The sequence below is a fragment of the Talpa occidentalis genome, unplaced genomic scaffold (assembly GCF_014898055.3).
Source record: "Talpa occidentalis isolate TD23 unplaced genomic scaffold, MPIMG_talOcc4v2.1 talOcc4.11, whole genome shotgun sequence".
Classification (NCBI taxonomy): domain Eukaryota; kingdom Metazoa; phylum Chordata; class Mammalia; order Eulipotyphla; family Talpidae; genus Talpa; species Talpa occidentalis.
In genome coordinates, this window is record NW_023601104.1 from 73,889,234 (window position 1) to 73,912,458 (window position 23,225).

Consider the following 23,225-nt stretch of genomic DNA (forward strand, 5'->3'; position numbering starts at 1 on the left):
GGTTTCTGAAAGTATATAGATGAGTCAAAGAGAGTTCATTGAATACCATTGATACCCATACATAGGACAAATAGACCTATAGTTTGAGTTTGATGATCATTTTCTGACAGATTTTTAAGAGATCATAATGTCCATGTCTCATCATTGTCTGTTTCTGTTTCAAAAGTACATATGTGTACTATAAAAAATGTGCCAATAAGTATATCACTGTAATATTTTTTTAAATGTAATTATTTATGCATACAAGAACTGTGGTGTAGGCCATAGGTGCAGGGGTGAGAGGATGCACCAGAGACAGAGTTGGGAGCATAACAGATGGATATACTGAAATACACTGCTGTGGGGAGCAGCGGGAAGACAGGAGAGTTCTGCGCCATGTGGGTTAGCTCCCTAGCCGGGGATCGAACTTGTGCTGCAGTGACTGACCAAAGCTTCATAGTGCTGAGACTTAACCCCTTGCGTGACCAGGGAGGCCCACTGTAATGTTTATTAACATTTTAATTTGTAAATGATTGAATTTAATTTTATTTTTTTCTAAATCTCTTAAACTTCATATATTTTTAAAGTGTTGATGCTCTTAAAATTTTCATTCTAGTCATGGTTTCTTGTTTTACTAGGAATACAATATGTAGATCTAAAGATAACCTGGTTTCTCTCAATGTTCCATATATATATATATATATATCAAGCTCAATATTAGTATTTTTTTGTTTTTAATCCTATGAAATGTATTGAATTCTATAGATTATCCCAACATAAATGAATGTTTGTTGATTTTTAAGAATCCAATCCCCAGCTTGAAATAGAAAGAATTATATATAAAAATTAAATATGAAAGTAGAATGCTAATCCATATTTTTAAAAATATAACTACTTTTGCCCCTCAAAAAAAAAAAGCATTTGTTTTCAAGATTGATATCTAAAAAGAACAGGGGGTCAGAAACCTTGGAAACCTCCTATGTTAATATTAATCCTGAAAGGAAAAGTATGTTTTTCATTTATTTGTATCATTGATAGCTTGAAGGTACAAATAAAAAATCATTAACACATATGCATACATACAAAGAAAAAGATGGATTGAGGATAATAAATGTAAGGTAATATATTGAGTGGTATCTTAGAATCAAAAATGATATTACTTTGCAAAGTCAACTCCTAGAATTAATTGACTTTGGTTTTAGATAATTCTGAATGATCAGAACCATTGTAAGATCCAGCATAACACTTTCCACATAATAGCTCAGTAAAAACTTTCAGAAATTGAACTATTACATTTTCTAACACTGGTTTATTTTTTATCCTTTCTAATAGATATATACTGTACTCTTCTAGTACATGTCAGGATATGTTGAGAGTGAGTTTAAATCATAATACTTTTTTATTTTTATTTCTTTTCTTTCTTTTTCTTTTTCTTTTTTACATCATTGTTCATTTTTAAACAATGTTTGCTTTCCCCCTTCCCCCTCAGGTGTAGTCCCATAGAATTTCCTTCACCAGTGCACCCATGCCACCATCACCACAGTCCCTGTGCTCCTTCCTCCCTCCCTCCTTCCCTCTCTCTGATCCCTCTCCCTCTTCCTCCCCTGCAGGATGTCTCTGATTTGTAATTGTCTGTTTTTGTTTTGTTGTGTTTTGTATTTTTTTTAAACACTGATGTCGTATTTGGTTCCCCTATATTCCTCATTTAAGTGAAACCACCTGTTATTTTTCTTTTTTCTTCTGACTTATTTCAATGAGCATAATTCCTTTTAGCTCCATCCACGTTGCTATGAATGGCATGAGTTTATCTTTTCTGTAAATCATAATACTTTGGATGCGTATAATCATAGCTGACATACTCTAATATATTGGTAGAAGAATTTAGAAGAGAATATAAATGAAGAGTTACTTCCGATATCTTCCACTTGATTTAAAAAAAACAAAAACAAAACTTCTGTTCTTTTGTCCTAAGTATTTTAGTTTTTTCTTTCTGCTTTTAAGGGAAAAGCTTTCAGCAACAAAGGGAAGCCATGAAGCAAACCATAGAAGAAGATAAGGAGCCAGAAAAATCAGGTTGGACATTTATATTTGATATATAGGAGAGATGTCTTGGGTCTCTATCTCAGCCATTTTTAAATGAACCTATCAGAACTGTCAAGGTGTATTCATGGCAAGAGAGATGTGAAAGTATCTTAACTGTTTATATTAGTTAAGATATAGTTAAGATTAGAACAGGATTTAAATACTCAAAATTACCTACATATACTATGACATTGATGGAAAACTAAATACTTCACTGAAAATATTCATGATTCTTTTTTAAGAACAATGTAATAAGTGTTTATAAATTTAAATTTAAGACTATTTGAGTTTTTCAGTTTGAAATATATAAGTTTGTATAGGGAAACAAAAACCACATTTATAGTTATGTTTATGATTGTTCAATAGGAAAACTGTGGTGTGCCAAGAAGAATAAAAAGAAGAGGAAAAAGGTCTTATATAATGCCAATAAAAATGATGGTAAGTTCTGTTCTTAGACACAGCTGGATTTATATCTGAAATAGGTCCAAATCTAACACATTAAACATATTTGGAAGTTTTATTTCTAGTTCTGTTTTGCCTCTTACTATAATATATATATGCGCTCAAGAAAGTCATTTAGCAAAAATGATTTTCTTTTGAAATCCTATGAGTAATGCATTGTTTTGAATTCTGAGAGAAACAGGCATAAAAATTAAAATACAATTTAGTATGTATAATGTTACATTCATAGTTTCTGCTAGGATTTTTTCCTAGTTAAGCCATGAAATTAATACATGCTGCTTATAATTTCTAGTAAAATAACTGTATTGCTGTAAAAATGAATATTTTTGTCTACAATAACTCGTGTCAAAAAGATGCCCTCATTTCATAGCGCCTGCTACCTGCTTCAACTGAGTGTTTCTATTTTAATTTCATTTATTGCTAAGATTAAAAAATTCCTTTAAGTTTTAGCTTCTCTTTAAAATAAAAAAGACTAATAAAACTGGGTTCTTATTCCCAAGTGACCACAACCTGTTGGACCTGAGTGATGTCTGTTACCTTCATGTTGGGCATCTTACACTCAGTAAGTTCAGTAGTCACCACATCCAATTTCTTATATACCCAACCTGATACCTTCTTTGTTGGCCTTAGCGGCATTAAAATTTGCAGTACCTGTTTTGGTTCATGTTAGAAATAAAAGAAATAAAGTAGAGGCACTACTTCTTATATAATTTATAGGACTTATTCTCTCTATATCTTGAAGTTTTTTTAGGCAACAAATTAATGAAAATTAAATGTTCTAAAATACTGAACTATGCAATATAAAACTATTTTTATTATTTATTTATATTTTTTTTAGAGGCATGCTTATTTATTTATTTGTTGTTTGTTTGTTTGTTCTGTTTACACATGCACTGGGTACAGTCAGAAGCGCGGGAGGGTGAGAGAATTCACCAGAGCCAGAGTGGGGAGCAGAGCAGGCAGAAGGACCGAAGTACACTGCTGAGGGGAGCAGCCGGCGGCAGGAGAGGTCTGCGCGCCATGTGGGACCCTCCTCCGGTGGCCAGGGAGCAGCCGGGATTGAACCGGCGCTGCAGAAGCCGCGGGCAGCTCGCAACCCAGCGCTCAACCGCTGCGCCACCGGGGAGGCCCATGCAATATAAAACTAAACCTGAGATTTAGTGCACTTTAAGAAAATATTTTCCAAAGTAAACATCTTTTAGTACAAACTTACAGATTATATAACTAAGAACATTTATTGAATTTTTAATCTTCTAAGGTTTCTGTTTCTTCACTTTTAAATATTTCTTCATCTTTTAAAACAGACTAAAATTAATTGCTTCAGCTCTATAGCTATTATTATAATATAGAAAACTTGCAAATCTTAGTCTGTACATAGGTAAACAAAATCTGTAATCAAAATGCTGTCACAATCTATCTGTATATTTAGCAGAAGGGGGAATTGAGATTTTTCAGGGGGAAAAACATTTTGGGAAAGGGGAGGAATTACAATTCTATTTCTGGTAGTGTCATTTCATTAATATTTTGTTAGTAATAACTTCATTTATAATTGTTCTAGTTCAGGGGCAATAACAATGTTTTAGTCACCTTCATGTAGTTCATTCTCACAATAAATTCCTTGAGACTCCAGGTTATAAATTCAAGTTCTGATATTAAAGTGACTGTCTTTAAGTTCTTATAACTAATATATGGTTGACCTGGAATTTAGACAATACAGTTTGAGCTCCTCTGTGCCATGCTCTGTCCTAAGCACTAGCAAGACTGAGATGATCCCTTGCCCACATGGAACTTATAGCTGAGTCGGGCTAAGTGTGCTCTTTTCCAGTCAGGATTAGTAATGTGAGGAAATGGCAGGCTGCTCATTGTTTGCTTTTGTCCTTATCACTCCACAACTCTTGTTTTATCTGGATTATTAGCTTTAAGAATGCTGCCCCAGGGCCTCCCAGTGACACAGCTGTTGAGTGCTGGGTTGCAAAGCTGCCCGCAGCTTCTGCAGTGCCGCTTCGATCCCCGGCCGCTGGGCGAGGGTCCCACATGGTGCACAGAACTCTCCTGCCGCCTGCTGCTCCCCTCAGCAGTGTACTTTGTCAGTCTGCCTGTTCTGCTCCCCACTCTGACTCTCACCCTCCCGCGCTTCTGACTACCCAGTGCTTGTATAAATAAATAAATAAATCTTAAAAAAAAAAAAAAAAGAATGCTACCCCACCTATCATAAGTTATCTATCTTGAATCATGGCCTTATATTAGTAGTAGTAGTATTCCCTCCAAAAAAGGTAAACATAAGTACAGAAAGTATAGGTAACATGAGTATGAACTGTTTTGAAGTTATACAATCACAGGCAAGTATTCCAGCTTTCTCTAAAAACACTGCTATAGCTACTATTTGTAAGTGTGCCAGATGCTGTGCTCTGCATATACTTTATTTCTGATCCTTAAACCAACTTATAAATAAAATACCCCCATTTTATAAAAATGACTTATTATTCTCATTAGTTTATCCTATGATGCCTCCTTGCCCCTGCCAAAGTATTATATAAGAACCAGTATCATTACATTATATTAAACATTCAAATACAGTATAAAATGAGAATTATTTCTAGAAGGATTAGTATGTTATCTGGTTTATTTTCATACTATCCTGACAAGGATGTAATGACATGGGGAAAATACTGCTCCATTATTACCATCATCCAAATATTTGAATGTTTTTTAAATAATATGTTGTACTTATTTCCAATTTTGTGATCTCTAAGTTTATATTTAGTACATAATTATTCCCTCTGATGGGCTTTTTCACTTCTTTTTGAAAGATTATGACAATGAAGAAATCTTAACTTATGAGGAAATGTCACTTTATCATCAGCCAGCAAATAGGAAAAGACCTATCATTTTGATTGGTCCACAGAACTGTGGCCAGAATGAATTGCGTCAGAGACTCATGAACAAAGAAAAAGACCGCTTTGCATCTGCGGTTCCTCGTAAGTTTGGATGCATTCCCATTTTCTTGTGCTTTTCAACTTTAACACCTTTAGAACCTAATTGTATAGAGCAATTTTTCATTCATTCCAGCAAAATAGTGTTGTCAAGGAAAGAGGAACTTCATTTTTAACCAAATCTTTTGGACAATTTATTACAAAGATAATCATTTTTGAGAAATTTGAAGTTTTTCCTAAGAGTGTGGTACAAGTTGTTTCCTAAATGAAGTTCAATTTGGTCCTCTTACAATTCCCAGTTCAATATGGAATAAGCTCCTGGTTCCTTAAATTGATGTAGAAGATAGAAATTTAGACATAATCTCTTAACATAGAAGTTTTATTTAAAGGTTATATAATTCCTGATCTTATGGAAATAGACTTTAGGGAAAGATGAGCAGTAGTGTTTTAAACTCAAGAAGTAATTTGAAATATGTGTAAAATATATTGTTAATTAAATGTAACTATTACTAAGATACTAAAAACATTTTCATTTCTCAGTATAGAAATAAAAATCAGTGCTAAATATTTGGCTATTAATATATCTTAATTCATACTGATCTGTATTACACAATAACTCAGAATTATCCCCGCTTCTCACTTACTTTATGCTCTTTATTTTCACTTGATTTTTGCCTAGATACCACTCGAAGTAGGCGAGACCATGAAGTAGCTGGTAGAGATTACCACTTTGTTTCACGGCAAGCATTTGAGGCAGACATAGCAGCTGGAAAGTTCATTGAGCATGGTGAATTTGAGAAAAATTTGTATGGAACCAGCATAGATTCTGTACGGCAAGTGATCAACTCTGGCAAAATATGCCTTTTAAGTCTTCGTACACAGGTAAAGCTGTTTCTGTTTAGAGTGTTGAAGGCATTTTTTGCAAAATAATTTGGTGGAAACTAGATGTTGATCCAAAACCCACAGAATCTAATTAAATTCTCATGCATTGTTTTCCCCACTTCCCCAGTTCCCTATGTGAAATCAGACAGGTTGCTAAATCTCTTTCGGTTTTTTCGGGGCGGGGGGGGGGAATTCACATATATCTACATCTATGCACATACATATTTTCTGAAACTAAAAATACAGTGACTGTAGTACTGGTTGTACTTTTGTATTTTAGACCTTAAGAATTCACCTTGTCTGAGAAAAATTAGGATATTTAGAGGTCATTTTTATGACTTAAAATGCCATTGTTCAAGTATATTATTAACAAGTATCATAATGAATCTTTGATTGTGTTTCATGAAACCACAACTGTTTTCTGTTACTTAGCAGTCTAAGCAAAAGCTTTGAAAATTAATAATAATTCCTTCTTAGATTTCGATTTTAAAAGATAATTGTAGAAATTAGAAGCTTTTAAGATTGTGTTTGTTATGGAATTTTTATTTTTCTAGACTATACAGTTTCAAAATAAAACTTTCCCTAATGTGATAGAATCTGCTATATATGTCATCTCAAGAAACATAGGCAATGATCATTAAAGAGTTAAGTGAGAATTGACTAAAATGGCTATCCTGAAATAGAAATTGGGTTTTCTTTGTTTAGTGGACAAATACTTAGTCTCCACTATTTCAATTATAAACATTTCACTGAAGAGAAGTATAAATATTTTTAAATTCCTTCAAGATTCCTTCTATTTTTTGAGCTAACAGGTTTACCAAAGAACTTAGAATAGTCAAGCATATGTCTTAATGATCGTAACAATGATTTTGGGTAGGAAAGGGCCTGTCCTTATAGTCCCCATCATGGTGGAGTGCTTCAGTTTAGGGACACACAGTTATGTAATGGCAAAGGCAAGGTGAAAACCATAACCTCCTAATTCAAAGTCTGGTTTTTCTTGAATGCATTATTACAGAATTTTCTTTTGCACATGTATGTGACATTTTCCTTTTTGATTCTGCTTGCATTTAAGTGCCAGGCACATAAGGTTAACTGCCTCTTGTCTCATTTCTCCAACAGAGTTTTTTTAATGTGATTATTATAGTCTATATGGGACCTTATTAGCAGAGAATTTTATAATTATATAGCTGCCATCCTTCAGTGTCATTCACCTAATATTTCATTATATAACAGCAACCCAATTAAGAGAGAGAGAGAGAGAGAGAGTGTGTGTGTGTGTGTGTGTGTGTATGTGTGTACATGTGTACTTTATAGCTATACAATTTAATCTTTCAGTGATGGGCAGGCTCTTACAGTATGAATTGTTTGTTACGAAGATGTTTGGAATATTCAGATAGTGTTTTTAAATATAGCATTATCATATTCTAGGTATATTGTTGGGAAGTTAAAGATGAAAATTATTTTAAAGATCTAAAATACCTCTTCTTTACAGTCTTTGAAGACTCTCCGGAACTCAGACTTGAAACCATATATTATTTTCATTGCACCTCCTTCACAAGAAAGACTTCGGGCATTATTGGCCAAAGAGGGCAAGAATCCAAAGGTAACATTTGTATACTATTGTACATTCCAACTGAAGATAACTATGAACATACTGGCCTGATCTGTCATGGTTCTTCGGACCTACATGATCTTAAACGTAAAGACTGCTTATTCTTTTTGCTAATTCACTGTCCCTAAAGTTGTGATGGTTACAATGGATTCTGATTAGACCATGGCAGCTCTCTAAAGCAGGGGGCTTTTTGTTGTTCTGCACATTCCCTGTTGGCATCCCGTTTTACTGCTTCAATCTTCTTCACATGGGTTTGTTATTTCCAAGAAGCATTAGGTGACACCCCAGCCCTTCCCCACAGAAAAAAGTTCTCAGCAGATTCTTAGGGATTACCCACTGTTTCCTGGAGACTTTTTGCGTCTGCTGGGAGCCAAAGTTAAGACTGTTGTTGCTTTTGTCTTCTTTTTTCTCATTGAAATTTTATGTTTTGTCCCTCTCTTTTGTCTTCTCATATGATCTTAAATGGAAAAAATACATTTTTAGATGTTGGACAAAGTTGAGGTCCATATTACGCTAAACATTAATATAAAATATTGACATTAGAAAACATTGACTTTTTATTTAAATGTGTGAAATGAAAGCTTTTACTGTATGTCAAAATAACAAATATTCTTCATTTCTTAAATATTTTTGTTTTATAGAGGTCACTTAGATCTCATTCATTTGCTGTGCTCTAAATCTCTTTGAAGGCCTGGAAACACATAACACTTCTGAAAAGTCAAGTATCACACTCCTTTCCTTTGGTTCTTGTCTGTTCACCACAGCCTCCAGCTCTCCTTTCCCATCCATATATCTTTTTCCACTGTAGGTTTACTTATATTTCATATTCAGTTTGTTTATGAAAAAAGTATTTCTCACTTAGGCTACAGATATCAGAGACTTCCCCATCCTACATGCTGAGCATAATTCTGGTTGCTTGTCTCGGCTAAGTAGGCTAGCTGGTTAAAGTAGTGTATCAGGATCCCTTTTTCATTTTTGCAGCACACTTGTACCTTCAAAAATGAGAAGGGAACGAACCAGTGCTGCAGAGGCTCTGGCCCTGGTGAATTCTCTCACCCTCCCGTGCTTCTAACTGTACCCAGTGCTTGTACAAATAAATAAATAAATCTTTAAAAAAAAAAATGAGAAGGGATCAGAGTATCTGCTGTCCTTAACACTTGAGAAAACACAAAAGAAATAGACATGGCTGCTGGCTATTCTTGAGGAGGAAACAAAGTTAATACTCAACAATAGTCCACAGTAACTATGTTGGTAGATAAGAAATACTATGGTTGCACAAGGAAATGGATGCACATTAAGGACCAGAGTGGACTTCATTCTACATGTTCAACCTAAATTTCTGTTTTCTAACATGCATATTTTTATTTTTAGGTTGTTTTTCTTCTACAAAGATTCAGTATCATGCCAAGGACAGTACACCCTCCCAAACATGTTAGGTGGCTTTCTTTTGATTGGCAGTCTGGTAGTTCTCACATGAGTTGTTTTAACCTACTTTATTTGGAATTGCCATCTGAAATTGAGTGAGGTCTAGAAAGATACTGTTTAGGCATATTATTAAAGTGGGAATTTAATCAGTATCAGAATGTTTTAAAAGTATACAATATACGTGATTTTCAATTAGAATTTTAATTTAAAAAATTAACCTTATTGGGGGTCAAGTATATGGTAATACCAGACTTGCTGGTAATCACAATGTGGTATTTACACATGTAGATTACATGTGCTATACCTGAAACATGCAGTGTTATAAACCAGTGTTACCTCAAAAAAGTCATTTAAAAAATAATGTAATAGGGCTTAAAAAAGTTAACCTTATTGAGGTATATATCACGTAAAATAAAATGTATGCATTTTAATTATACTTACATATAATAAAACACGAGTTGTGTCAAAATGTATACCTGTTTGACTACCATGCAAATAAAGATTTAGAACATTTTCATAACCTAGAAATTTTTTTCTTGCTCCTTTGAAGTTAATAGCCCTTCCATTCTTCCCCGGGTAACCATACTCTGCTTTCTGTGGCACTTTAGATTTGTTTTGTCTGTTCTAAATGTTAATAAAAATGGAGCCATATAGTGTGTGTAAGTTTTCATCTGGCTTTGATCAGCATAATATTTGTAGAACTCATCTGGGTTGCATCTAAAAGTGTATTATACCTTCTTTTTGCTGAGTGGTATCCCATGAGCTAAACATAGCACAATTTTTCCATTTATTAGTTAAAATGCCGTTTGAATTGTTTCCAGTTTTGAGCTACTATGACTGAAGCTGCTTTAAACATTCGTACAGTCTTTTGGCCAAAATATGTTTTCATTTCTCTTGGATAAATCCCTAGAAGTAGATCTGCTGGATCAAAAGTGGAGAGAGTGGGCATTCTTGTCTTGTTAGAGGAAAAGATTTTAATGTTTTAGCATTGAATATGCTAGCTGTAAGGCTTCTCATATATGGCCTTTATTATTTATACAGTTTTTATTATAAATGAATGTTGAGTTTTGTTAAATGCTTTTCTGGTATCCATTACGATGACCATATGATTTTTATCCTTCATTTTGCTCATGTGTTTTCTCATTGGTTGTTTTGCAGATGTTGAAACATCCATACATCCCTGGAATAAATCCCACTTGTTAAGGGTGTATGATCCTCTTAATATGCTGCCAAATTACTAGTATTGATAGAGACTTTTTGCATCATATATTCATTGGGGTTATTGTATCTTTGTCTAGTTTTGGTATCAGGGTAATGCTGACCTTGTGAAATAAATTTGGAAACATTCCCCCCTCTTCAGTTCTTTTGGAAGCATTTGAGAAGGATAGGTATTAAATCTTCAGATGTTTGGTATAGTTCACTGGTGAAGCCATCTGATCCTGGACTTCTGTTTTGGGGAAGTTTTGGATTACTGTTTCAATCTCCTAACTAGTAAATCCATCTATTTAGATTTTCTTTTTCTTTGTGATTCATGATTAGAAGATTGTATGATTCTAAGAATTTATTTTGAAGTAGTTGTCCAATTTGTTGTTACATATATGTTCATAGTAGTCTCATGGTTTTTTATATTTCTGTGTTATTGGTTGTAACTTCTTTCATTTTTTATTTTATTTGAAACTCTTTTTCTCTTGGTGAATGTAGCTTAAAGATTTGTCAATTTTGTATATCTTTTCAAAGAATCAGCTCTTATATCGATCTTTTTTTTTTTCTATTGTCTTTTTGGTCTCTTTTTCATTTATTTTTCACTCTAATATTTTTTTGTTTCTGCTAATTTTGGACTTTGTTCTTTTTATAGTTCCTTTAAATATAAAGTTTACCTTATTTGAGATTTTTCTTATTTCTTGAGGGTAGGCTTGTATTGCTGTGTATTTTCCACTTAAAACTGATTTTGCTGTATCCCATAGATTTTGGTGTATTTTTATTTATCACTAATTTTTTTTATTTTGCCTTTGATTTGTTGATCCAGTAGTAGTTCAGTGGTATGCTTAATTTCTAAATTTTTATGATTTTTTTCCAATTTTCTTATAATTGATTTCTAATTTCATAGCATTGTGGTAAAAAAAAGATGCTTAGTAAGTTTTCAATCTTTGTAAATTGAGAATTGTTTTGTGGCATAATGTGATCTGCTGTGCAGAATATTCTATGTATACATGAGAAAAATTTATGACCTGCTGCTTTTGGATAGAATGTTCTGTATATATCTATTAAGTCCATCTGTGGGGATACAGTTGTAAACCCCACTGGCCTCCAGATCAGGTGATTTTGGGGTGTCCCCCTTGGAGATAACTGTTAAGAATCAGAAGGCTAGTAAATGCTAGTATGCATGCTCCTTTCTTGTAGTTACCAGTGAGACTTAACAAGACCTAGAGCAAGCGCAACGATGCATGCCCCAGCTTACAGCCTGAGAGCTCCTCTGGCTTCAGTGGAGCCGCAGGCTGGGCAGGAGTGTAGTGCGTCCAGCAACATTAGCAAGATAAGGGAAACACTACATGGCACTCACCAGCACCTCAGTACCCAGAGAAAGTTCCAGCCGACGATTGCCCCCGGCAGATGCTAAGATTAGCTAATGAATCTCCTTCATGATGGTGTAGGCACTTTTAAAATTGCCTTTATATAGGTTCTCAGGGTGAGTGAATCTGCATGTTCCCTTTAAGAGCAGATTATCCGTTCCCCACTGACTTTTGGGGTCTCCAGTTCATAAGTATTGTTGGTTTTCAAAGCCAATTGTTAACAGGGCTCGGAAAGAATGTTCTTTCTCCAACCCAGATCCAAGGGTTACGTGAGGTGGGCATGAACCCTCATTTCTCAGGGAGAAGCTCGGCATTTGTGAGATACCACTTTTAGGTTACCACTCTGGAAGTGGGTATTTTTATTTGGTGAGACCACGTCTGCCTCTGCCTCTCCTACCTATTTCATTGTGTGGTTGTTGTTGTGGAGAATCTGTTCCCATTTTCAAATATTTTTCACTGGGAATTGTCCCATATGCAGCTGTATATTTGGTGTGTCCATGGAAGGAGGCGAGCCCTGGATTTTCTTGAACTGCTCCTGTCCTCCCTTTGTATTTTTTCTTAATCCTATCATTTAAGATCAGAAAAGTTTAATAAAGTACACTTTTTTATTCTTCTTAAGGTTAATGATTTTTGTGCACTCTGGAAATTTTGCCTACTCTGAAAGAATATTTACCCTATGTTTTCTTCTAAAACCTCTTAATTTCTACTTTTAGATCTATGATCCCTCTCTTTTTAGATCTATGATCCCTCTACTTTTAGATCTATGTTTGGTTTAATGTGCAGCAAGGTTGATTATTTTTTCTTTTAAGCCATGTTTTGTTTATAATCACGTCAATAACCAGTTTCTCTAGCATCATTTCTTAAAAAAAAAAATTATGATTTCTCCCATTGAATTACATTAGTCACTGTTGTCAAAAATGACCTGATCAAATATGTCTGTGTGTGGAGTTGGAGTAGAATTATTTCTGGACTCTCTTCAGTATTTATGCTGATAAAGTGTCTTAGATTACTGTAGCTTTAAGTCTTGAAGAACAGATATAAGAAAGAACGGAAAGTTACTGATACATGCTACTACATGGATGACGCTGAAAACAATTTAAAGGAAAGAAGCCAAAAAGAACCAATGATATATGATTCCACCATGTGGAATGTCTAGAACAGGCAAATTTATAGAGATCTAAAGTAGATTAGTAGGTGCATAGGGCTGAAGTTTGGTAGAAAATAAGGAGTGATTGCTAATGGATATGGTTTATTTTGTGTAGAGGTGATGAAAATGTTCTCAAATTGAGATGTTGATTATACAACTCTGTAACTCCACTGAACACTATTGAATCATATACTTTAAATGGGTGACCTGGGTGACTTACAAATTATGTATCAAGAAAACTGTTACTGAAAACAAAACAAAAAAAAATCTCAGCGGTCTTTCCTGTAGAAATTTGGATTTTTTAAATTTATATGGAAATTAAAAACCAAATCTAGGGCCTCCCCGGTGGCGCAGCGGTTGAGCGCTGCATTGTGAAGCTGCCCGCGGCCTCTGTAGTGCCGGTTCGATCCCCGGCTGCTCCCCAGCCACCGGAGGAGGGTCCCACATGGCGCGCGGCCCGCTGCTCCCTTCAGCAGTGTACTTCGGTCCTTCTGCCTGCTCTGCTCTCCCTTCTGGCTCTGGTGAATTCTCTCACCCTCCTGCGCTTCTGACTGTACCCAGTGCTTGTATAAATAAATAAAAATAAATCTTAAAAAAAAAATGATTAAAAAAAAACCAAATCTATCTTAAAATTGGAAGACTTTTATCTTCATTACTTTATTGACTGTTTTCTACTTAATTGACTTCTGCTTGTTTTTATTTTTTTCCTTATATTTATCATAGTTTTAGTTTGTACCTCCTCTAGTTTCTAAAGATAAAAACTTAATTTTTAAGACATTCTTATTTTCCAGTATAGACATTTGAAGTTAAAAATACCCCTCTAAGCATTTAAGTTACATCCCACAAATTTGGAGGTTTTTTTTTTTGTTTTTTTTTAAAGATTTATTTATTTATTTACAAGCACTGGGTACAGTGAGAAGCGCGGGAGGGTGAGAGAATTCACCAGAGCCAGAGTGGGGAGCAGAACAGACAGACTGACGAAATACACTAAAGAGGGGAGCAGCTGGCGCGGCAGGAGAAGTTTGTCGCACCATGTGGGACCCTCACCCATGGCCCGGGAGGCTGCCCAGCGCTCAACCGCTGTGCCACCAGGGGAGGCCCAGAGGTTGTATTTTTCATTATCATTTTGTTTCATTATCATTTTGTTAGAAATACTTTCTAATTTCCCTAGTCTTTATCTTCTTTAACCCATGGGTTATTTGGAAGTATGTGTTTCCTGCCTGTTGAGATTTTAAAAAAATATCTTACTGATTTATAATTTCATTGCATTCAGAAAACTACTCTGTAAGATGTGGATCTTTCAAAATTTGCTGAGCCTTATTGTATGGCTCAAATCTGGTTATGTGTTCCATGCACACCAGTAATACATCTACAGTTGTTGGGTGAAAGGTGGTGTTTTTCATTGCCTTTTATTCCACTTACATTTTTTCTCCTTATTATTTCCAGCATTGTTTCAACATGACTAATAAAAATGTCAAGTAAAAACAAATCCTTGATTTTAACTCTATGAAATTGTGCTAACTAGGAAAGTGAAGATGTTACTCAATTGTATATAGAATGTACGCAATCATTTGTCCTTTTATCTGTTCTGCTAAAATGGGGAGTTAGAAAGTAGTGAAGTGATAGTGTAAACTGATGTGGTCAATTTTTAGTCCAAACTTTTTCAAGCAAAGACCTCTTGGTGCTTAACATTTACATTTCAACACTAGCACCACAAAGTTTAGATTCTGTTTTGAGTTCTGGAATGTTCTTTGAGTAATCTTGAGTTTTGAGAAGACACTTAAGAATGTTAGTGTGTTCAGTTCCATGGTGTAGTAGAGTCCTTGCTAGGGAACAGAGGATTCTATGTGCCATAGCCAGATATACCGCATTCCAGAATGGAAATAGCCACACAAGAAAGTGCCTCAGGACAAGCCAGAACTGTCATATTTTTACTGTTTTCCTACTGTTATAAAAGTTCAAGCAATTGAATGATAAGAATTGTTTTTGTATTATGGGCCTAATATACTACTAATATGTGTTACTTGCACATCTGAGAACTTTTGGATTTGACTTTAATTAGTTCTCTTCTTGACAAGGATGATTTTAGGGGAGATTCACTTTCTTGAACATGTATACCTAATAATTGAAGGGTTTTAGAAAAGTTTTGCCCATAGCTTTGCCAGCTGTTTCCTTTGTCCACTATTTTAAAGTAGCCTGCTCTGAAATTCTTAAGATACCTTTTTGCATCTCAGAAACCTCCTTTGTATATTGAAAAGAGGGAAGCAATTTAAAGTATTAAGCGGAGTATTTGACCAGCGGTGTTTTTATAGAAAAAGCTATCTATTCTATTCTTTTATTTTCCCATGTTTACTCTCTATAACAGCTGTAAACGGCAAGGGCTCTTTATAAAAGTCAAATGTAGATGGTACTTTGGGTCCTGCCACCCATAACTCCAACCAGGAAAATTCACTCTGTTAAGAAGGTGTTATTTTTAGGAAGAGGTCACGGTGCCCTAAAATATTTGAAAATATTTGCTCTTGAAGCCTCTAGACTTGAGGTTAAGACAAAAATATGTGAAAACCTAACTAGCAGTATAAAACAGAATCTGAGTCCTAAATGATTCACATTGTGAGTCCTGAAGATGCCAAAGCAAAGGGAACCACCATAGCCTTGGCAGAGTTAGGGAGTGAAGGGGAGTTTCCAAAGTTGTTAAGAGAGATGAAGGAAAGTTAAAGTCATTTCTTGATGTCTTTGTCTCTGACTCATGGTATATTTTGATAAGGATTAGAATTACCTCACTGTGTTTTAATCTTCTCTTTGCAGCCTGAAGAGTTGAGAGAAATCATTGAGAAGACTAGAGAGATGGAGCAAAATAATGGCCACTTCTTTGACACAGCAATAGTGAATTCAGATCTTGATAAAGCCTATCAGGAATTGCTTAGGTTAATTAACAAACTTGATACTGAACCTCAGTGGGTGCCATCCACTTGGCTGAGGTGAAGGAAACATCCATTCTGTGGTATGAATGAAGTTGATTTGGCAAATTGCCCATAGAAAGATAGCCTTGATACTTCAGCTCTGAGGATACCATGGCATGCAGTATAAGCTGTAGACCTATTCTTAGATCTTAAACTAGTGAGAAGTTCCCTTAGGCAGTTTGTGCACAGCAGTCTTTATTCTCTGTACATGACTTTAGAGGTTCTTGCCTTATTTGGGGATTCTAACAGAAGCTTTCAACATAACAGTTCCATTTTATCCATGTTCACTTTTTTCTGCCTAGTAATATTTCCATGAAAAACATGTATATAACAGTCCATGTCTCTCAGAGTTATAAATATTGGTGTTCTTTTAACAATTAATTTAATGACCTCAAGGGAATGGGGGTGGGGGACACTGTGTTTCTGTGTACTGGACAAGATAGTACTTGGTTGGTTAAAAGACTGGTTTAGTCATCAGAAATACTATTCTGAAGGAAAAAGACAAAATGGTGCCATTTGGGTCTGGAGCTACTCTGTTAGACTTCATTAATATGTTTTCAATTTTGGAAAAAAAAAAAAACATTCCGTTAGATGTACTGGTTTTTTAGCTCAAACTTTGTGGATCAAACTTCACTGCACATTCAGCAGACTCTGAGCTAGTGAAAACATATACAACATATGCTTATCTTTTTAAAAATATGATTTTCTGAATTTTAAATTGTCAAAACTAATTTGATAACCTCACTTCCTTTATCTGCTCTGCATAGTACAATATTTTTATGAATGACGTGTTCATATAGTGTTGACTTAAGTTCCTCATGATGCAAATAGATTTTTATATACATGAGGACACAGGCTATTTGACAGTTTTGCATTTTTACATAAGCACAGTATAATTTGACTGTGCTATATATAGGTAATAAACTGGAATTCTGTGATGAATATAGCTGCTGTACTATATAATATTTAACAGATTTGATAGATGTTCATTGATTATACATTATACTTGTTCAGCATTGGAATAAAATTACATCCTAGGAAATACCATGACAATTGACTTTTAGATCAGAAGGAAAGGACGACCTGAAAGTCATTTGAACATTTTAGGAAAAGAAGATGGGGGTGGGGGGTTGGTTATTTAGCACACAGAAACAGTTCTGTGTCGTAACAAGATCTGCCTCTTATAGCCAGAATGGAACAGCTTGCTAAATCATGTTTAAGCTAACAGGATTTTCGTACTGTTTCTTTAGCTGTAGCTTTAAAATTCAATTTCTGTAAATGGCATGGAAAGTTGTAGTCTTTTCATGCCTTTAGAGATGGTGTGATGTGTGACAAACAACCTTAAATGTGAATGTCTTGATTTTATTTTTATGAAGATTTTAACTACAGCATTTCCTGTTCCCAAAGCTAAACACTGGAATAATATTGAGTTGTCACTTAATTTAACATAGCAATTGTTTTTAATAGATAGTGTGTCTAAGTGTTATATATTTGATTTTTTTTCTCTTCCATATAAGTTTATTTGAACATACTTTATATGTTGCCTTTTTCTGTTCAAATTCACATGGCCTTGAAGTCAACCGGGGAGTATGTCTTACAGGGAAATATAGTAATTCCTTAGGAAGAATGTCACATTCCTGAGAGAAGGGAAGGATGCCATCCATATGGTCTAATACACTTCAGTTTATGGCATGAAAATGTGAAGGTCACACTGATCTTCCACACTGAAGGGCAAGGAATATAAGCACTTAATTTCCAGTTTTCCAGATTACTTTCTCCTCAGGAATGAAGGGCAGTCCTTGGAACACAACGGAATTTTGTGCGCTGCTTATAATAACTGACAACTATTTTAAAAGCTAAGATCTAAAATTTTGGCAGTTTAAGTTAGACTGAGATTTTAGGTAGTGTCAGTTTGTGGCTTGTGCCAGTCCCAGTCTGCCATACTGTGGCCACATACTATTAAGATGCAAATAGTTTTAATAAGCAGATCTCCTACCAAGTCACATGCCATGCCATACTGTATTTTCGTGAAGTCTAAGGTGACAGGAGATAGTTTAGGGTTTGTTGAAGTCCTGTAGTTCTCTCCTTCCTCATCAGAGTAGTAGAGGGATAAAAATGTTTTTGTCCCAAACTTTTCTCAAGCCTAGTGAATGGATGTGCTGATATTCAACACAGTCCCTAAACAAAGTGAAACTGAGTTGTTGCTGACTTCTTCAAAGACAGACAGAAAAAGCCTTGCTATATCTCCAGCTGCTCTCGCCACTTCCATTTCCTGTCCCTCACTGGTTCTGAGACCCCAGTGTGAAGGTCTTACCCACTTCTAGGAATGCTACCATCAACTAATGCATATGGGAAATCCAAATAAGGAAATAGCATCCTTTGATAAATTTTCTTAAGTCAGAACAAACATAAGGAGAATAGTATTTAGACTAATCCAGATTTGCTTTCTATGAAAATCTAATGTCTGGATTTTTTTCCCCTTTTCATATGGTCTAAGGAATAAGTATTGTTAAAAATGATTTGAATGTAATTTTGTGAATGTGTGTGGAAAATATAAACCAGGGATTTAGCCTTAATAATAAAGGTAACCTTTCTGGCATCTATTGTTAATCTGCCTTTGTACTCTTACCCTATATCTACACTCTGTTATTTTGAGAAGTCATACTGCACACTGTATTATAAAATAAAAAGTAAAATTATATTTGAAATTTAAAAGAAAAAGTATTTTCTCTTGCTGTGCTTATGTCCTTAGCCATACAGGGTTTTAACACATCTAATGACTACCCAGTGTTCAAGTTTTTGCCAGAAGTAAATCCATTGAAACCTCAAAATGAAGCCTTTTAATTTTGTTCTTCACAGTGGGGGTGGAGGGTGGTGCCCCCTGTTGGCAGAGATGTATGTTCCGTTTCCTTAATTGTTAAAAACAAACAAACAAAACCCTATATTAAGACAAACAAGGCTGTGAACTTGAAAGTATTCTGGAGAGGGTATGTAATACTTGGGAAAATTATGATTATATGCAGCCAAGGATTTGGGGACACTGAGCATAGGATATGACTTATTAACAAATATGTAGTTCATTTCTCCATTTTTCATTTCTCCCTTTTTCTTCTAAACCACTCAGTCTGCCAAAAGAAGGAAAACATCCAACAGTTTCACACATACACACATGCTGCCCTGGTCCACCTTTCTACTCCTATTCCTGATCTGTTCCTGTGCATCAGAGCACCCCAACCCCACACAACAAATTGTCCACTATTTTCTCCTGATTTCTTAACAAATTTTATGCTATACCATAAAATCATTTGCACTTCTGTAGGAAGTTTAGCCAAAGCCAATAACTAGAGTTTTAAGAAGCCACAGGAGAAATGTAGGGCACTTTGGCTCAACACTTTTAATGTAAATGTTGAATTTACTTAAAGACCCTAAATAATCTGGTTCTCTGTACCTACCTTTAAGCCAACATTTGCCTTCAAGAACGATAGTACATACTGCGTAAGAACCAAGGCTCTGAAATCAAGAGGCATTTGGTCTGCATATCAACTGTGTTGTCTCACCTGAAAAAGCCTGTTTACTCATCTGCAAAATGGAGATATTTAACACCTCACCAGGGTATTGGGAAAATTAAATGTTAAGCAGTTAAATATTGCCTATTTTCAAAAGACTTGTGAACTCGATGTTTTTTCCCCCAAACACTACTAAGTTTACATTTAATCTAAGACTTTATTTGGTGTACAAGATTTCCTAAAAATCAGCTCCTCAAGTTAGCTCCTGTCTTAGCTTCAAATACAAGTCTGAAATATGGTGAATACAGAAAGGATGTAAGTTAAAAGTATAAATTCTAGAGGTAGACTGCCTGGATTTAAATTCTAGAGAGATATATATATACCTGCTTCTAGATTTCTTATCTAGGACCAATTATTTAAGTTAAACTTAAATTATTTATTTTTAATTTTTAATCCTCGGTGGGATTAAAAATAATATATACCACTTATTGTGATGATGATATAAAAAACCTGGCACATAACTAAGATCTATTATTTTATAGGTTAATGTTTGCAGAACTATTTTTTAAAAACCTCAGTCACCTGATATGGCCACTCAAATACTTCATCTTATATAAAAGATAGCAAATTATAAAATAGTGAAAGTTGTTACTTATTCCTAATTTGGAATTACTATTTTTTCCACAGATTGGGAAAGAAGGAAGTATTAATAAACTTAAAACACTGATAATTGAAGGAGGGGGACAGAGGGAGAATACCCACCTCCTACGTGTCTGCAGAGGAAGCTCTTTGCAGATGACAATCCCATGTGCTGAGCATAAGAACATGATTAGAACAGTCCATTTTAAAACCATTTTACTCTTTATATCATAGTTACATTTAAATTGGCAGAACTGCTGCCAGGACAGGACAGAGATCTGTCATGCACGAAAATTAGGTTTTCAGAAAGCTTGAGGAGAGAAGTACCACAGTAACACAAGGATAGCTGCATCAATCTCAAGACAGCCCCAAGGTCTGAAGTGGGTAGGAACAAAGGGTGCCCAGCAGTAGTTGGCCTACATGTGCTGACCTGAGACACTGCTGTTTCCTAATGGGTATTTTCTAATGATAAATGGATCATTTGAAACACAGATGTCAATGGAGTAGGGAGACACTTCAGAGTAAGTGCAGACACTGCTATATGCTCCTGCGATGTTTCTACAAATCTCATCTGTGATAAACGATTGCTGAAATGTGTTTCCACAAAGATGACCCCATAAGTGGAAATCTTAGGCCAAAAAATAAATAGCCACACATACCAAATCTATACACCATGAATGAGAATGGTGCCATGTTAGGGTTTCAGAAAGAACCACAGCAAGAAAGATTATTCAAACAAAAGATCCTCATCTTTCTCTTCAGCCAGAAGATTAGCAGGCTCCGGCACCTCTCCAGCTGCCCTTCGTTGTTCCAAATCCTTCTCAGATTTTTCCTTGAGAACTTTTTTCTTCTCCTGTATTTTCTTTAACCTATAAAACATAGGGCATTTCCTGAATGCTGTTTGAGTACTAAGGTTTGATTTCTCCTAGTTTGCAAGGAGAAACATCTAAAACTAAAACAAAATGTCACCTTTATTTCAGTATTTATAAACCATTTAAAGAAAAAAGATTTGAGGTAGGATGAATACATATTTTAAGTTAATAACTGATTTCAAAAGTTCCTAATTTGATGGAGTAAACTTTCAAATCCATTTCCTGATAATGGAACAGATTTTGAGCATTCAGACAATTATAAAAATTGGATCTTTCAATTTGGACCACCACCACCATGGTAACAGACAAAAACTTTGATGGATGAAATTACACCCGTGCTCAGGCTATTTCAGGATCTGAGGTGGTCCTGTCTTCCCCGAATACGCCTGTTTTCACCTATCTCCCACTTCTCTGAACCTCATACACTATCTATGTAATACTTACTGTCCCTACTCGCTTCAAATGTTCACAACCAACTCATGCACCTGTATAATTTCTCCCCAAGTACTATGCTAATTCTCTAAAGGTTTATATTATTTAATAATGCCCCCAAGTACTTAATACTTACTCCTGGAACATACCCAACTTGTTGACTGATGCATTAATTGCAGTTCCCTTTTATGTGGGAGACACTTAAATCACTGTTTCATTTTAAAGACTAATCAAGTCAATTAATAGCTTCTCTGACAGAGACTAAGTTTTTGGAGACATCATTTCTTAGTTCTATGTAAAAGCTGGCATAGGTTTTTCTCTGTACCCTGTAGCAGTATTATTTCTTGCTTCTTACTAGGTTAAAATCAGGCAGTGCTGCTAAAGAATACAGATCAACAAGTCTAAGCAAATTGAGCCTTTAGAATATGGTACACAAAAATGATCAGTAACTGCCAATTCCAACAAACCTGTAGAACTCTTCTCGTTCTCTCTCATCCAGCTCCGTGATGATATAAGCAAGGGTACGTTCAATCCGGGGAATGATAACTAGGGTTTAAATGTATGTGTATGTTAAAAATCATGAGGGCATCTAACCTTTTTTACAAATTACCAATATTCATTTATATAATATTTACCTATTTTTTCTAATTATGTAGTTAAAGTACAGTTAATACAGAAAACACAAAGAAAAATGAAATATAAAACAACCACCAAAAAGTAACCGCTGTAAATATTCTGTTATGTGCCCTTCTAGTGTCTTCTATGGAGATACAACATTGGACCATGACATATACAATAGTGAATACATTGAATTTATATAAATACATTAAATCACAGAAGTTGAATATAATAGCAACCTACTATTAAAAAGTAGAGAGCATCAAGCCGAGAGAATGCATGAGATCAGTTTTGTGTTAGTCATAGAATTGCCTGTTCTGCTTCTAGAACTTGAATTCCTTGAGAATGGAATTGTTTTGCTGGCAATTCCATGTACAGGGTATAAGAGCAGCAAGCAGAAAGGAAATGTATTTTGAGTTTTTTAAAAAATGACAATTTCCTAAAACTGAGGCCCATGTAAAATAATTTCTTTGCTATTCAAATGTTGCTTTTTACCTTAAAAGTGAATGTTTCTTTAATGAAACAATTTCTTGAGCAACAATAGTGTCAACATAAATACTCAATTTTTATTTTATTTATTTATTTTTTTTAATAGAGGCATGTTTTATTTATTTATTTGTTTTGTTTGTTTGTTTGTTTATACATGCACTGGGTACAGTCAGAAGTGCGGGAGGGTGAGAGAATTCACCAGAGCCAGAGCGGGGAGCAGAGCAGGCAGAAGGACCGAAGTACACTGCTGAGGGGAGCAGCGGGCGGCAGGAGAGGTCTGCGCGCCATGTGGGACCCTCCTCCCATGGCAGGGAGCAGCCGGGGATTGAACCAGTGCTGCAGAGGCTGCGGGCAGCTTCGCAACCCAGCGCTCAACCGCTGCGCCACCGAGGAGGCCCAATACTCATAATTTTTAAATGATGAAAGAAGAAATGGAAAATAAATGCACCAATTGGAAAGATTTCTTTTTAGAAATCAATGAGAACAGGACAAATTCTCAACAAAACATCTAAGGGAGAGGAATTCAAAGTTAAGTATTTAATGAGTTCAAAATGATATATCACTCAAAATCATTGGGAAGAACTAAAGAAAAAAATAGAATTTCCACCCTTCATTCA

General features: G+C 35.1%; 2 protein-coding genes across 7 annotated transcripts in view; one reads left to right on the top strand and one right to left on the bottom strand.

The window, feature by feature from the left end:
• PALS1 (protein associated with LIN7 1, MAGUK p55 family member) overlaps nucleotides 1–18,906 on the top strand; it is an 86,551-nt gene extending 67,645 nt beyond the window's left edge. For all 4 annotated transcript variants that reach the window (XM_037503532.2, XM_054691166.1, XM_054691162.1 and 1 more), the window contains exons 10-15: nucleotides 1,981–2,052; nucleotides 2,428–2,499; nucleotides 5,334–5,501; nucleotides 6,136–6,338; nucleotides 7,831–7,941; nucleotides 15,898–18,906. In XM_037503532.2, coding sequence (XP_037359429.1) covers nucleotides 1,981–2,052; nucleotides 2,428–2,499; nucleotides 5,334–5,501; nucleotides 6,136–6,338; nucleotides 7,831–7,941; nucleotides 15,898–16,074 — 803 coding nt within the window. In that variant the 3' untranslated portion in view covers nucleotides 16,075–18,906. The remainder of the gene's footprint in view (nucleotides 1–1,980; nucleotides 2,053–2,427; nucleotides 2,500–5,333; nucleotides 5,502–6,135; nucleotides 6,339–7,830; nucleotides 7,942–15,897) is intronic.
• The window catches only part of ATP6V1D (ATPase H+ transporting V1 subunit D), a 28,238-nt gene continuing 13,299 nt past the window's right edge, over nucleotides 8,287–23,225 (bottom strand). For 2 of the 3 annotated variants that reach the window (XM_054691180.1, XM_054691181.1), the window contains 2 exons: nucleotides 21,969–22,047; nucleotides 20,379–21,066 (listed from right to left, as the gene is read on the bottom strand). In XM_054691180.1, coding sequence (XP_054547155.1) covers nucleotides 20,925–21,066; nucleotides 21,969–22,047 — 221 coding nt within the window. In that variant the 3' untranslated portion in view covers nucleotides 20,379–20,924. The other variant, XR_008550213.1, reaches the window with a different exon arrangement.